General features: G+C 44.5%; 1 protein-coding gene across 9 annotated transcripts in view; it reads right to left on the reverse strand.

Moving 5' to 3' along the window:
* Lrch1 (leucine rich repeats and calponin homology domain containing 1) overlaps positions 1-16,454 on the reverse strand; it is a 189,799-nt gene that overhangs the window by 6,674 nt on the left and 166,671 nt on the right. For 5 of the 9 annotated variants that reach the window (XM_008770896.4, XM_006252311.5, XM_006252313.5 and 2 more), the window contains one exon: positions 6,826-14,935. The exons of 1 other annotated variant lie outside the window; for it this stretch is intronic. In XM_008770896.4, coding sequence (XP_008769118.1) covers positions 14,729-14,935 — 207 coding nt within the window. In that variant the 3' untranslated portion in view covers positions 6,826-14,728. Of the gene's footprint in view, positions 1-3,976; positions 6,366-6,825; positions 14,936-16,454 lie in introns of those variants that run through there. 3 more of the 9 variants (XM_006252312.5, XM_006252315.5, NM_001134727.1) reach the window with 2 other exon arrangements.

Raw genomic sequence — 16,454 nt, forward strand, 5'->3', positions numbered from 1 at the left:
TACCAAGGAGAGGGGATGACTAGACTGACTAGAGAGTGGGCAACCTAGCAAGATTCTGACAGAAAAAAAAGAAAAAAAGAAAAAGGAGAAGGGGAAGAAGGAGGGGGGAGAGGAGGAGGAGGGGGAGGAGGAGGAAAAGGAGGAGGAGGAGGAGGAAGTGGAGGAAGAAGAGGAGAAGTAGAAGTAAAAGAAGAAAGGTAAGGAAAGGGAAGGGAAGGGGAGGGGAGGGGAGGGGAGGGGAGGGAAACGGAGGGAAAGGGAGGGAAGGAAAGAAAACCAACCAACCAAAAAGTGCTGTGGATGAAGCTCAGTGGTAAAGTGCTGGCCAGCATGCCTGAAGCCCTAGGTTCAACCCTGGACCATAAAAATAAAAAGTCAAGCCACATGGAGATGGGATGTTTGCAGTAGGCTTGTCCGACAAAGCCTATATGGGATACAGGATTCACACACGTTTATTATAATGGGCAAAAAATGTGAAAGGCTACATCACAGAAATGTGCCTTGTTAAGCAGGAAGTGCAACAATGACCCCAATGAGAGCCATCACACGCCCTCCTGAGTGGCTGTAGTGAAGATATCAGAAATGCTCATGTTGATGAAGCAAGTGTGACCTGCTCTGTCATTGCCGAGGGGGACAGAATGGTATCAGCTAAGATTGGATGATATTCTTGACCCCATATAACAATTTTACTCCAATATACGAGCACACAGACAGGATAAAGTCCACATGAGAATGGTCACAGCAGCACCAATCACAGAAGCCCAGTGGAGATGGACTGGATGTCTTCAGTAGGATGAATAAAGCTGTATACATGAGTTATTCTATATTAATAATGGACACAACAGAGGTGGAACTGGAGCAGAAGGTGAGAGGACAGTTCACTTCAAAAAGTTACCAAGGCATACACAAAATCAATTTTACCCATACATGTTATTCTTCAAGGAAGCTTAATATTAAAAGTGCATTGAGCAGTTAGCCTGCAGAGACCATACGCATACTACTGCATGAAGAACTAAAAATCCTGATGTAACTGCAAAGGACTTTTACCTTGGGTTAAATTGCAAGATTCACTGACTCAGTAATAAATCTCAAAACACTCAGAGGTGGTGGTGGGATCTTATGCTGCCAAGTGTAGCTTGAGTGATATTGGATTTTGAAGATGCAAATGAGTTCATATTTTTTCATAAAATTTTACAATTGAATAAACATTTCTAAACTACAAATATATAGTATCTATAATCTAAGATATTTTGGTATGTATGTATGATTATTTTTAATTTATGTGCATGACTGCTTTGGCTGAATACATGGATATGCACGTGTTCCTGGTGCCTGTGGAGGTCAGAAGAGGGCATTGGATCTCTCAGCACTGGAGTCACCGAGGGTTGTGGGCCACCCTGCAGGCGCTGGAGACTGAATCAAACCCACCGCAGGCATGAGCAAGGCTCTTACGTGCTGAGCCACCACTCCAGCCTGGTAAAGCATTTCTTTATCTTAGGGCATCTTTAAGTACAGGCAAAATGGGAAGAATTTTCATTTTATTTATTTTGGTGGTTGTGGGTGAACAAGCATGCCATAGCCCATGTGTGGAGGTCAAAGGATAGGTTTTGGGAGTCAGGTCAGTTCTGTCTAGTATGTAGCTTCCTAGGATTAAATGTAGGTTTTCATGGCAAGAATGACTTTTGCCCAAGACTGAGCCATAGCTCTGGTCCTGGACAAGATTTTAGAGAGTTCATAGATGAGAACTGTTCTAAATATTAGTGCTAACGAGTGCAGATGCCTTCCTGTTTAAGGCAAGCTTATATTCATGTACAAAGGGAATATAATGGCCTTTATAGAATAGACTATGTTGTCTGTAGAACTTCTAAAATCAAAGGCACTTTTATTAAAATGCAAAATACTAGGTCTTTCCTTCCTTCCTTCCTTTCCTTCCTTCCACCTTTCCTTTTTAGAGACTAACTTCCAAATAATCCGAAGAATTGGGGCTTTGGGTGAAAAGCCCAGCAGTAAGAAGACACTGGCAGAGGTGGGGGCGGGGATAGGGGAAGGATGTGCAACAATGGAGATAGCAGGAAGGATTCTTGACCACCTTGGTACGTTGCTGTGATGAAGGACTGACCAAAATCAACTTGGGAAAGTAAAGAGGTTACCTCATCTTACAGGTTACAATCCATTACCTAGGGAAGCGAGGGCAGGAGCTATAATGAATCTTCTGTAGTTTTTGTGAAAAAAAAATCACTTTTAAGCTTGGCTCCACCTCTGTCATTCAACATCTGACTAGTACTCAAGTCAGCCAGGCTTCCCTCCTTCCTTTTCATGATCGTGTTGTTGAGGACCCTCAAGATGGACTTGATTTTTGACAACAGAGGCTGTTACTTGGTCAGCACATCTGGGAAAGACTTCTGCAGAGTGAGGACACAGGCCTGATGGCCGACCTTGAATCTGACTTGGTCTCTTTCTTTCTTGGTGCCATGACCTCAGCTTGGGAGTCCCATCTTCTCTTCATTCATTTACATCATCCATTAGAAGAGACAGCAGGGTAGCCCATTAACTCCAAAACGCATGTCCTTCTGGGAAACTTGACTACCCACACACGTAGGGCTGCGTTCCTCCTGACTCAGAGTGCAAAAGCTAAGGATTCCTCTCCCATGTTGCATGTGTGGGTCGCTTTGTGTGTGCACAGATGTGGAGGCCAACAGTCAACCTCAGTGTCATTCCTCGGGAGATGTCTACTTTGTTTTCTGAGTCAGGGTTTCTCATTAACCCAAAGCTTGCCATTTAGGCTGGAGACTTCCCAGTTGCTCACAGCACTGGCCTTCTATAAGGCTCAGGAGGACAGCTCCGATTGGATGGGGTGGGGGGAAAGAAGCAGCAATGTCAGATCACACCACCGCCATGGGTCATTCTGGCCCAGGTAGATGCAGATCTCGAGAGCAGCGGTCCTACGGTCCTTGCTTAGGACAGCAGACTCGGGTGTGTGTGTTGCACTCGGGAGTTTCTATATTTTTGCTTCTGAGATGAGATCTGAAAAACCACTACATAAGGACTTCAGATCCTATGTCCATGTCTGGAGTTCAGGGATTCCATGTGTGTACCATCACATCCAGCTTTTTATGTGGTGGAGGAGACTAGAGCCAGGGCTTCTGTGTGCTAGGTGGACACTGCAGCAGAAGTATGCTCAGCCTTCAGCTGTGTCCGCACAGCCACTGCTCTCTCGCTACAGGAAGGATGGACATGCAGGGAGAGCACTGAGAACCCAGAGAAATGTCATCCAGCCTTCAGCTGGTGAGGAAGCTGAGGAGCCAGTCCTGTGACTTTTACAATTTGGGCCAAGAAACTAAGACATCTTCCTTCTGGGGCCATGATCCAAGGGGAGCCTCACCCCAACCTTATCAGAGGAACTTTCTTTTGCCTTTTGTGGAACAAGTTTAAATTTTAGTTTAGGGGTATGTATGTATGTATGTATGTATGTATGTATGTATGTATGTATGTATCCCCACCCCCACACCATGCATGCCATTTTATCCTAAACCAAGCAACCATTCAAAGAGGTCACCTCCTAGAACTATAGTCAGTACTGAACCTTACTTTTCACATATATGATGAATTTTAATTTTACATTAATTTAGTAAGATTGTAACAGTAACTATTGAAATAGAAGTTACAATAGAGCTTGCACATATATAAACATTATATACATAGTTGTATTTATGTATAACCACAATATATGATTGCTATGATCTATTTCAGCACCGAGTGTTTGTGTGTGGTGTGTTTTCATGTGTGTGTGTGTGTGTGTGTATGTATGTATGTATGTATGTGTGTGTGGTGTGCTTTTGTGTGTATGTGTGTTTATGTGTGTGTGCGTGTTTGTGTGTGTGGGGGGTGTGCATGTGGTGTGTGCATGCGTGTGTGTGGTGTATGTATGTGTGATGAATCAACATTAACATCAGACTGATAAGTCAATCCAAAAGTGGTTGGTACAAGTTTAAGATTTTAATGGCTGTTAAATAATAAAAGGGTTTGCACTATATACATTCTGTCTACTTAACATACTATCAGCCAGCCATGCACATTTCATTGCACATATAGACATAGTGTACAAGAATCTTGAAGACATCTTATCCATATAAGATCTGCATAAAAATTTTTACAAAATATTGAAGCCATTTGTATGATACAGCCAATTTCATGAAAATACTGGAAACTAATATCAAAAGAAATATTTTAATTTTGAAGAAAAAATATCCAAAAATAATGGTTACCGAACTCCATGTTGTCAAAGACATGTAAAAATATATCTCAGGACCTTGGGGTGCAATGCCCTGAAGGTACAACATTCTAGAACATCACTCTAAATCCTTGTGTAGATAACCTCTGACCTCTGCTTCGGTTGAGTATACTCTGTTAAAAATCCTCTCATCTTTACATTGCTACGCCACTTGACAAAGCAGGTATTTGTTCAGTACAAAAAAATATCCAAATATATTTATGTTAAAGTGCACAGTACGTATGACAGAAGTATCACTAGCTGCCAGTGTGAATTCCCACACTTCGAACCCGGCCACCATGCCCTGAGGCAGCGTCATCTACCGCTGACCGCACTCATCCCTCCCATAGTCTTTTGTATTAGAAACTGTTAATGGCTCTGTGCAGGGGTCAAAGTGCAGTCAGCATTCACAAGCTTTTGACAGATGAACAACTGGGGTATCCACCCACGCCTACAGTGTGAGTGAGTATGGATGTGACTGCCCCCGCATAGTCTGTGAAGCCTTCCTTGAAGGGAGCTCGCCCACTGACGAGATGCCGTGCTCCTCTTTGGGGCTGGCTCCTCCCTAGTCCTAATGTGCTTGCCCTTCCTCCCCGCTGGCTGCTTACACACTCCACTTACTTAGCCCTCTCTCAGCCTGCTTCCCTGTGCATGTAGCTGCCCACTAGAGGCCCCTCGAGCTGCACACTTCCCAAGTTTCCTATCACACACCATGAACCTTCCAAGTCTGGACTTTTATTGTAGTAAAAACAAGCCTGTCGACATTTTGGCATCTCTCGCTCTTTGAACGCTGGGGTTGTACGTGTAGGTCGTGCTGGTTTCCTGAATTGAGCTCTTACAGCTCTTGTAGCTTGACATCAACTTCAACCAGCTTCCTTTTCTCCTCCATTTCTTCAACGGCTACCGTTACTGCTAGATGCTCAATTACACAAAATACAGTGCAAAAATTATACTTCAAGACATATGCTGAACACGTCCCACTTCTCTGTGTTAAAATGTGGATGCTTTGTGCATAGCAAAAGAAACATGAATCCGGAAAAAAATACTTCACATTTTATCTTCAAGTTTAATATGTCTTTTTTTTTCCCACGTAACTATTTACAAATAACTTTGGGGTGCTCTCTTGATTTCAGTCAGTTTATTAGTTGGGGGACAAGAGGGCTGCTGGAATGTAGGAAACTAGATGGAATGCAGAAATATAAATAAGAACCATGATCCACGAATGAAAAGGTGGATAACACCTCCCAGAAAACAGCTCTCTCTGTCACAGAACCATGTGTTTCTTGATTAATTTTTCTTTCCTGAATCATATACACCACGGAATATACATTGAGACCCGGAACTCCTACATGCCAAAGAGGCTCAAAAATAACAGTATTTATAATATTAAAATAAACTGTTTAACCACAAAAAAGCAGTAATAAAATAGTTTCCTAATTTACAATTTGCATCCAAAGGATGAATAACGACTCGCTAATAAATAATATTTATATAAATATTTTGTATGTTGAAAATAGTTTTTTCAGAAAGGCAATGGTCTCAAGAAACATCTTGAAAAATTTTGGTGGCAAAAAAACCCAAAAACCAAAAAACAAACCTGATTGCATCCCCCTCCCCCCCACTGACTCTGAAAGGAGTTTGGTTTTGATAAAACAGACACGGCTCACGGTGAAACGGTTGTGCTTGGCATTTGGTAATGGCAGTTGGTGAGTGTGGAAGGGATGAAGGGGGTTGAAAGGCAAAGGTGTGCTACTCCGTTCTCTGCCAGCTCCCTTACCGCTCTCAGGTAACACCTGTCCAACCTGAAACCCAGACGCCAACTCTAAAAGGTCCTAAATCCTCCCTCAGGCTGAAACCACGTCAACGTAGCTCCTCTGGGGCCTGGCAGGAGGTGAGCTAGGGATCAGGTAGAGGTGAAGGGAGCAGAGCCCAGAGTCCCTGCTCTGGGAAGAGTCTGAGCCCACCCAGAGAAAAGGGCTTGGTCTCATGTGAACAGAGCTTTTGTGACGGTGACGTCCAACAGCGCTTGAACAGTCATGCCCACTTTGACCAGGCCTTTCTCTTCAAGGATGTGATGAGGCAGACAGAGCTTTTCCTAGGAGGAAGAAGAACAGAACATCAGCTTTCGGACGATGGAACTAACAACAGCAAACCCTTGCTGCATCACGGATAGGAGTTGGGTTGTGCACTGTTGTGCTGCTTGCTTCCCCCCAGCCTGGGCTTCTTCCCGGTGCCATGCCACTGCCGAAGCCTCTTCTGGGTGGGCAGGGAAAATCACAGGTTGCTCCACAATGGTTCTGAATAGTACCCAAAGCTGTATTAGATCCAAACGTGTAAGAAACTTTTCACCAAAGAATGGAGTGACACAGAGTCAAAAACACCCCCCAAGAAAATCGTAGCTTCCACCCTTGGCGAGCAACGTGGCAAAGAACTTCTCGTGTTTTAAAGGGACCTGATTACTCATGTACACAGACTACAGATGGTTATAATGACCACCATTTTATGTTCTGTGATTTCTGAAGTGTGTGTGTGCTGGGTGACTGCTCTCCTCTCTACGTGGCTTAGGTACGGTCCTATACATAAGAAATCCTTTTTTTTTTTAAAGGTTATACTCTTTGAAAAGCACTTGCTATTTTACGTGCATGAGTGTTTTGGCTGCATGAATGTATGGGCATCATATGCACGGTGCCTGCAGGTCTGAAGAGGCAGTGAATTCCCCCAAACGGGAATTACAGACACACAGTTGTGAGTCACCATGTTAAGGCCAGAAACCAAACCCACTTTTTCTGCAAGGGCAGTTAAGTGCTCCTAACCACTGAGCTATCTCTCTAGCTCCCCAGTTTTCTGGTTTGTTTTGTGTTTCAATTTTGAATCTGTGCGTGCCTGTGAGTCTGCGTGGGAGTACGGGCATTTGAGTATGGTTGTCCTCGAGGCCAGAAGAGGAGCTGGGGTAACGGGCAGTTGTGGAGGCACAGGCCTGACGTGTAAGGGGAACTGAATTTGGATCCTCTGCTACAGGGGTGCACGCTCTTAAGTACTGAGCCATCTCCCCAGCCTCTATGTAAGGTATCTTAACGCGGCTCCCAATGACCTCTCTTTTAAGGTTTTTATAAAATGGGCAAAGACATACAGGGTGCACTGCTTTCTTATGTTCATGGTAGCTACAAAATAATATGAAAAGGCATTTCCACAATTGTCACTTGGCCCTCATCTGTTTCCATTCAGGGGGCACTCCTCCTTACATCAGTGAAGGCCCAAGGGTTGGTCTTTTTGGTGTGTGTGTGTGTGTGTGTGTGTGTGTGTGTGTGTGTGTGTGTGTGAGAGAGATAGAGAGAGAGAGAGAGAGAGAGAGAGAGAGAGAGAGAGAGAGAGAGAGAGAGAAGGGGGAGAGAGCGAGAGCGAGAGCGAGAGCGAGAGCGAGAGAGAGAGAGAGAGAGAGAGAGAGAACATTTTTGTATTCTTTCCCCATGTCTCTTGAATATGTAATCCAAAATCTGGTAATTTTTATGAAATTGGTTTCTTCCTTCCTTCCCTCTCTCCCATCCCCCACCGCATTCTCCCCTTCCTTCCCCTCTCTTCTTTCTTTCAGTCACCCTATAAGTGAGATCATTTTGGTATTTGTTTTCCTGTACCTGGCTTGTTTAACTTAACAATGTCCTCTGGGTCCCTGCATGTTGTCCCTAACAAGGGAGTTTCTTTAGGAAGGCCAAGCAGCATCTTGCCTACCAGAGTTGAAATGGGATCTGGGGTGGGCACTGGCGGTAGAGTGTGTTTATCAGCATCAAGACCTGGGAACAAGATTGCTTCCTTCCATGTAACTTGAAGAATCAGACCTTCTACAAATCTCCATAGACATAGGCACTGTGAGACAAAAAAACCTTCAAAGGCATGCCCTGCTATCTCCAGAAACTTGTTCCATGTTCTCAAAAGGGTCACAGGGTGTCTCTATCTTCACTCTCTATCTCCTCCCACCCCCTTTCTCACCTTTACTGAATAAGAGAGGTTTGGATCCCAGGCCTTAGGAAAGGGTCAAAAAGGGCAACATAAGACTCAAACAAGATGTTCTGCTCTGTCATGTGTTAGGTAAGCATCTACGTTCACACTGCTGGTCCGTCTAATGGTCAAATATCAAAGTAGAAAGGGTAGAGGCTGTGTATGACCGAAGTTGAGAGAGTCATGAGCAGGCTGGGAGGGATGGTGACTCAGGGGGCATGGTGAGGGGCATCTGTAACAGGATGACAGTAGCCATCCTTCTCTGCCACCATCTGCACTGGTCAAGGCATCTCTTGGCTCTGTTGTTCCTCTACCAGAGCTGCTTAAAGGGGCAGGGGCATGTCCTCCCTATGCTTTTAATTGACCCTGCACCCAACCTCACCTCTGACCCAGAAGGAAATTATAAACACTTAATACAGCTAAGCTTCTGGTAATGGTTATTAATTTAGAAGAGAGAGTCAGTCAATATTTTGTATCATATGCTAAAATTAATTAAAAGTTAAAAAAAAAACCTCTAAATGCCTTTGAGTAAAAAGAGTATTTAAGGTTGGGGATTTAGCTCAGTGGTAGAGCACTTGCCTAGCAACCGCAAGGCCCTGGGTTCCATCCCCAGCTCCAAAAAAAAAAAAAAAAGAAAAAAAGAAAAAAAAAAGAGTATTTAATATTTTATCAAATGGGTTTGGAGGAATTTCCTAAACCAATAAATACTTAAAGATTTATTTACTTAGTGTCTGTGTGTGTGTGTGTGTGTGTGTGTGTGTGTGTGTGTGTGTGTGTGTGTATGGGTTTATATGTACTACATGTGTATACATGTGCACGGATGCCAGATGTTGGATTCCCAGGAACCACAGGAGGATATAATCTGACCCATGTCTGCGGGAGCAGTCTCACCCACTGAGCCACCTCTCCAGGCCCGTAAAGAAATATTTATGAAGCACAAACCAAGAGATGATCAAAACATTGTAAACCTAAAGATTTGGTTTCCATGTGAAGAGGGGGGGGGGGAGAAAACCTAATGAAAAGAAAAACAAAAATGTCTGCAAAAAAGTGTATTTGCATCAAGTTACAAAACTGTGTGTGCGATACAAGCTCAACCAAAATTCTGAGCGATCACTATGGGAACAAAGGTGGCAGAGCGTGTCTGTGATCAGGAACACAGGAGCTGGGGGTCCAGAGGATCCGGAGTCTGAAGCCTGCAGAAGCTACAGGAGTTTGAAGCCTGCAGAAGCTACAGGACGCTCGCTCTCTCAGCTGCTAGGTAGGTTTCACAATAGCTTTGCCTAAGGCAATGGCAAGGCATTTGATTCTCAGCCTAAATTAGTTACGTCATAGCTTAGCCGGGCATCTACCACACTCAGGACACTGACATTAGCCCACAGCTAATACAAATCTTATTCTATATTTATATAAAATATGTATTCTATCCAGTGCTCAATAGCTCATGCAGCTTATTGAGTCCTACACAGAAAGAGAAAAAGGAAATGGTTTTTCAGAAGGGTACCATTGTAAGCATGGAAAATCCTCAATGAATATCATTAAGTCAGGGGTCACCTATACACACAAATAGAAACATACCCCTCAAACCCTTCCTTTCTCTTTCTGCACACACAGAGATGGCCTCAGATCATGCTGAAGGCTTGGAGTCATCTAAGAGAACTAGTCTAAAAGGCCAGAAACCCTAGAGAGATCTAACAGCCACAGGCATTCCGCAATAGGACTTGAATGGATCTACAACTCTGGGTGCTGTTTGGAAGGACAAACACAAAGATCCTGCGGAGATGAGGAGCAGGGGGTCACCGACTTATGGGCCATCACAACAGTTCTGTCCCTTCATCTCCCCAAAGTGGGCTCAGAAGTTAGAATGGGACTGGAGTTGTGGGTTTACTTTGGGGCCACAAACAGTGGTACAGAAGAGCAAGGGCTTCCAAGAGCCAAGCAGGTCAGGCGCCACCTCAGGAGACCCCCGTAAAGGTAGTTACTGACTTTACATGAACGAAAGCTGTCCCAGGATATCAGAGGGCTTGTTGAAAATGTGACAGGACACGTGGTATATCCATGAGCATCCTGTGCTGTTATTTTTTTTTTTTTTTTGGTTCTTTTTTTTTGGAGCTGGGGACCGAACCCAGGGCCTTGCGCTTCCTAGGTAAGCGCTCTACCACTGAGCTAAATCCCCAGCCCCTTGTTATTTTTTTTTTAAATGTTGAAATCATGATTGCTATCCTGCTTATCAATAACACTCAATGCTTTCCAGAGCGGGTGCTTTCTGTTGCTTCCCCAGTGGTGGTAGGTAATCCATTAAGCTCTCCATCGACACTCTTCTGAGCCACAGCTCAGGGTCAGGAAAGGAAGGCTGGACATAGAAAAATAATGCTAAACATGGGGGATATGGCCAGACTGCTTGCCACATGGGCTCCCCTCTCCTTGAAACCTTTTATGATGATTATATTGAGCCATCCCTATTTCTAGGCCAGCCACTGGTCTACAACAAAGCCCTCCACACCAGCTCATTTCCCTTAGTTCAGCTTAGGATTTAAAGGAAACGTTCTGTGACTGTGGACACATGGAGCTTAGCTGTGTGCTATTTTTGTGCATAAGAATGAAAAGGTCGGGGTTGGGGATTTGGCTCAGTGGTAGAGCGCTTGCCTAGGAAGCGCAAGGCCCTGGGTTTGGTCCCCAGCTCCGAAAAAAAAGAAAAGAATGAAAAGGTCTAGTTCTGCCCCCAGGGTCAATCTCCTGCTACCTCTCCCTCTATTCTTTATGTTGCAGTCAGCGAGGCTAATCTCCAGCCCCTTCCTTCCCTGTCTAGACCACTAGCACACACACCCTTCCTCCCACTGCCTTGCCACTCACACCCAGCTTACACATCTTTCTCATCTTGGTGTATTAGTGTAGACATTACTGCTTCGGGCATCTGCCTGGCCCCTCAGGAAAGCATGCCCTCTTTCTATTGTTTCACGGAATTCTGTAATTGACCCATCTCAGGCCCTTCTCATGGAATCCCTTTTTGCTTTCTAAGAAGCCATTTGATCAGGGGTCTACAAACTAGGACCTGCAACCCAATCCAATTCCTGCTGGTTTTTTTTGTTTTTTTTTTTTTTTTTGTGAATAACGTTTTATTGGCATACAGAACCGCTCACTGGCTCATATATCCTGTATGGTGCCATTTGTGCTTTAGTGACAAGTTTCAACAGATTCTATCACCCTAAAAATCATAAAATATCTGTCCTTGGTCCTGCCCCTGAATGCTGAAACCTGGTATGGACAGGGGCCTGGATCTTGAGCACTATTTTATCTGCAGAACCTCCCACAGGGCAAGCACACAGCACACGGTCAACACACGAGGGATAACTGAACGGACCAAGGATGATCAACACCGCCAGAAAGGCCAAGGGCAGGAAGGAAAGTCAAATGCACAGGCCAACTGCCCAAAGGGCTGCCTGTTGAAAGGTAGTTTCGAAGTCTCAAACCTAGCCTTTAAAACCAAACCCCATGAAAGAAGATTATATTAAAATAGTTTTCAGGAGATGGAGATACAGATTAGAGGTAGAAAATACATCAAGGCCCTGGAGCACTTCTCAGCACCCAAACGTTTTTACCTAAGCTATAAACACTTTGCTGCTCTCAGGCTCCCAAAATTTTAACTCAGAAGACTGGGGTCAGTGTGAATTCTGGAGATAATTCAGTAACTAAACAATTTTTACAAAAAACTGCATTGTGATATCAAGTGAATTTACTTAACCTCTAAAACCCCTCCGCAGCTGTCCCGCTTTGGGATTTAACAGGGATTTTTAAACTGGCCCCTTTTTTGTTAGTGTAAGGATAAAGAAGTGGTATGGACCTAAAATTCAGAAGGAGCCATTAAAATTGACTATCGAGGGGTTGGGGATTTAGCTCAGTGGTAGAGCGCTTGCCTAGGAAGTACAAGGCCCTGAGTTCGGTCCCCAGCTCCGAAAAAAAAAAGAAAAAATTGACTATCGTATAAGCTTCAGAAATCCTCACACTAAATGGACCATTTTCTACCAATCGCAGGAGTGGAAGAAAGGTAGCTCACAAGCAGCCTCTGCAAGCGGAAATGTCAACAGTTGCTTCTCTTTATCACGTATTAGAAGGAAATACTGAAAAACAGTCTTTCCGATGAGAAGATGGGGACTTGGGACTTGGTATGCAGGACAAATCACAAGGCTCAACCCCTGAAGGAATATTAGTCAGTCAGGTGTCCCCAGCTGCGCTGCAATGGCGGCTATCCCATGAGCTCGTGAGCTGGTGTCTGGACCTGTGGAGAAGCACCACAGAGAGGCCCAGTGTCCCAAACAGAATTAATGGCTTGCGTATGATAAAGCAAAGCGACCCACTGGAAGCTGTGCCCGAAGGGCTGAGGTAATTATGCTCTGTATGTGACCATACTACATAATGAAAAAATGTCACGCAGCAACCCCCAGGGACAGCAGCACATTAGGGTGTAAATTAAGGGCAGGAAAGATGAAAAAGCACAGGCAGGGGAGAAATACACGGAAAGTTAACGTTGACGATCAATCTAATCTCATAGGATGGCTTTACTCACTTGGTGTTTATTGATGCTGTTTTTTCCTTGAGCCAGCAACCAGGTACATTTTCTCAATTCCCTTTTTCCCCCCACCATAAAGAAGATGGAAACAAACAAACAATAAACAAACAAACAAAGAAACTGTGGCGACCACGGAAGGAAAAGTTCCCATGCAGGGCAGAGCTGGGTAGAGATGTCAAGAGCCACTCTGGGCGCACAGAAATAAATGCACCAACGGGCCAAGAAAAAAAAAAAAAAGCTTGGATTAATCACCCAAATTGTGTTTATTAAGTAATTTATGGCTCGGGTGTTCACCAGACACTGTACAATGGGATTTTATTGTTACAGAAAAGTACAAGATAGCACCAAAGGTGATTTATCAATCTGCGGCTATTCAGACACAACTCACAGCACGTACCCTGTATTCACCAGTCAACACAACGCTGAGCAAAAGGCTCAGACAAGCTAACATCTTATGACATAAAGAATGTTTTCCGGTTTTTTGTTTTTTTTTTTAAATCATATCTGATTTAGCAGCAAGGAATCTTTATAAATATAACCCAACCCTACAGGTATAAAGGATTTTCAGAATCCCATCTCCCCTGTTCTCATGAATATGTTCAAAAAATATGATAATCTTCTTAGCAGCCATATCTGAGGAACGTTCCTATCTCAGCAAACTAGACGTTTATCTTGAAGGCATGAACTCCATCATCTTCCCAACCCAAGAAGCAGTGCTTGGCAAGGACACAAAAGCAAGCACACGATGTGGCGGGAGTTTGCAGCGACAAGATCTGTACCTACGTTACAGTCTAACTTTTTTTGCTTTAATCACAAGCTCATCACTTTGCTCCAAAAGCTGAGAGGCTGGTATGCAAGCCTTTAAAATCGGACTTAAAAATAAACAGCTGGATCATTAATAACACTGGGAATGAAAGTCCAAATGGACATTCAAAGAAAAACGGGGAGAAAACATTCGTCTAATATAAGAGCAATCCTATTGGCTGCTGCTAGCGTAACCAAGGCCCCTGGTGCCAAGAATGTTCCAAGACCCATACATTTATTTGAAACTGAATAGTCAAATCCATCACACTCTGGATCTGCAGTTATGCAATATATCGAGAAAGTAAAATGACCCATCGCATTATGCAAAAATAGAAATCCCTTCTATAAAACCTTTTGCTCAGCTTCAGAACAGACCAAACAAAAAGGAAAAGCAGGCTAGGCAGATCCACCAGGTGGAGCTCTAACAGGAAGGCACTTCCCCTGCATATGTCTGCAGAGGGCACGGAGGGCATGCTCCGGTGGACATTTTCAGCAATCCTCCTGGGTGCCCTTCACAACCCCCTTGCAGCAAACAGGGAGGACTCCAGCTAACCAGCCAGCAAAGCAGTCATTCCCCAGATAAGACTTCTCAGCGTGGTCAACAATGGTATCCTCAGAGATTTTTATACATGATACTGGGCCCAAATGCTGGCTTCTTTTCTCTGCAAGGCAATCCCTCCACAGTTCAATTGCCATTCCTGAATTAGGACCAGAATCAAATATCAAGACTCCCATGTTAAACCCACCCCGTTCCTGTCCTGGCTCTCCTTCCCTCCTGCACAGAGCAGAGGCTCATGGGAGAGCGCAGGGCCTATAGCAGCACTGCTGCCCACACCATGTGCATGAAGGAGTATGAGAGGTACGGACTGGACAGGCTTTGCTGTCGCTGTTGCTTTTCGGTTAAATGCAAGAAATTACCCAGTGGGAACTGTATTCTACAAAGTTTGTGCTTCAGGAAAAATCTGGTTTATAAATGTTCACTTTCAAAACCCGACAGCTAAATGAAGAGATAACAGCAATGGGAGTTTGCAAGGCAAAGGCTCCAATGGAGGGAGGAGCTGGGATGGACCAGGATGAGAGCAGAGCACATGCGGGAGTTACGCGGACAGAGCATTCCAGCGGTAAGCGATAAGGACCAGTACTGTAAGGAGAACATGGATAAGACAGAAGCCTATAAGGTCCCTGGAGCGGAGGGCAGAAGTTGATTGTGGGGGTTTCTCCCCGAGTGCCAGCAGAGTGTCAACAGTCTTTCGAATGTGACGAAAATCCAACAGCAGGATGTCATACGGAGAGCACAGGTCGGCCTAATCCGAGGGCAGCCATTAGAACAGAAAGAGACAGTGCATACAGTTAGCACCACACGGAAGAACAACTGCAAAGCAGCACACAGTTTTGGTTACTAGCGAATAGCAGGAGCCAACCCTTACTTCAAGTTCTTAAAGCCGTGACGGAAGTGGAATCCCCAGTGTGCCCTGTGTGAACTGGCCAGGAACCTCTCCACAGTCACATACACGCCACGGCATGCGGTGCAATGCAGACAGTGTGCACACCGTTCTTGAGTAAGAACTGTCTCAGTGTTCAAGGGGTGGTATGTGCTCGTCAGTGGCACAAAAGTGTGAGGCAGTCAGTCACCACACCGATGGCTTACACGTCACTAAGGGAAAACACGAAATCTAAAGTAGAATCTTCGGTCCTTCTTCCCTTTTTTGGTGGAGTCAGGGTTTCATGGTAGAGCTCAGAATAGCCTCAGATTCAAGAGCCTCCAGACTTGGCCTTCAGAGGCCTGGGATTGTATAACAAGAGAGTCTAAAGGACTCCCCTGAGATGTGCAGTAGGAGAGCCTGGCATATAGTAGGTTATTATCTAAATCCCTCACTGCTCTTCGAGAGCAGCAGGAAGCCTCAGCCTCCCTGCTTTATCTCCAATGATGTGGAACTCGTGTGTCATAATTATGTGTTGAGACTTCTGAGCGGCCCTCGCAGCCCGTCGCCATCAGGACTCTGCTTCCTTATGCACTGTGTTTCCAAACCAGGAGTTGGCCTGGAACTTGCTATGAAGACCAAGCTGGCCTTGAACTCATAGTGATCTGTGTGCCTCTGCCTTGAGTACTGGGATTAAAGGTGTGTAGTGCTACCAGGTCTGAACCAGGATTTTAAGTCACGGAGCTCAAAATTAACGGTAATTATAACTGACAATGCCAGTAAGAAAGAAAAGCTGCGTTTTGCTTTCAACTTGAACAAAGACTGACGATATCTGTGACATATTTCACAAATACACTTTCCAAGTGAGCAAAGCATTTAAAATAAGTATTCTGTGTATATACACTTTTAAATACCTTGCTGGAGTATTAGATTTTAATTGTAGCTTCCTTGTTAAGCACAGCAATCTCAAATGAAAGGCTCAGGTAAGACACCAGGCAGGCTGATGACCATGTAAATCCTTTACCATGGTAGAGATGCTCTTAACAAGAGATAATTTAAAGATTTATGTGCTTTCATATGCACGTGCGCGCGCGCGCGCACACACACACACACACACACACACACACACACACACACACACACAGAGACCCAGAAGAGGGCACCAGGTGACCTAGGTGTAGAAGTTAAGACTATTGTGGCTTCGGTGTGCTGGGAACAGAACTCAGGTTCTCCTCAAGAGTAGCAAGTGCTCTTAGTCAATAGGCCATCTCTCCAGGTCTAACAAAAAAAAAATATTTTAAAATTAACAAATCATGTTAAATCTAGCCAATCTCACACGTTTTCACAGTGGATCTCGGAGAACCAAGATAGCGCTGTTAAGAGAACTCCTAAGAATTCAGAC

This window comes from Rattus norvegicus, chromosome 15 (assembly GCF_036323735.1).
Source record: "Rattus norvegicus strain BN/NHsdMcwi chromosome 15, GRCr8, whole genome shotgun sequence".
Lineage (NCBI taxonomy): Eukaryota > Metazoa > Chordata > Mammalia > Rodentia > Muridae > Rattus > Rattus norvegicus.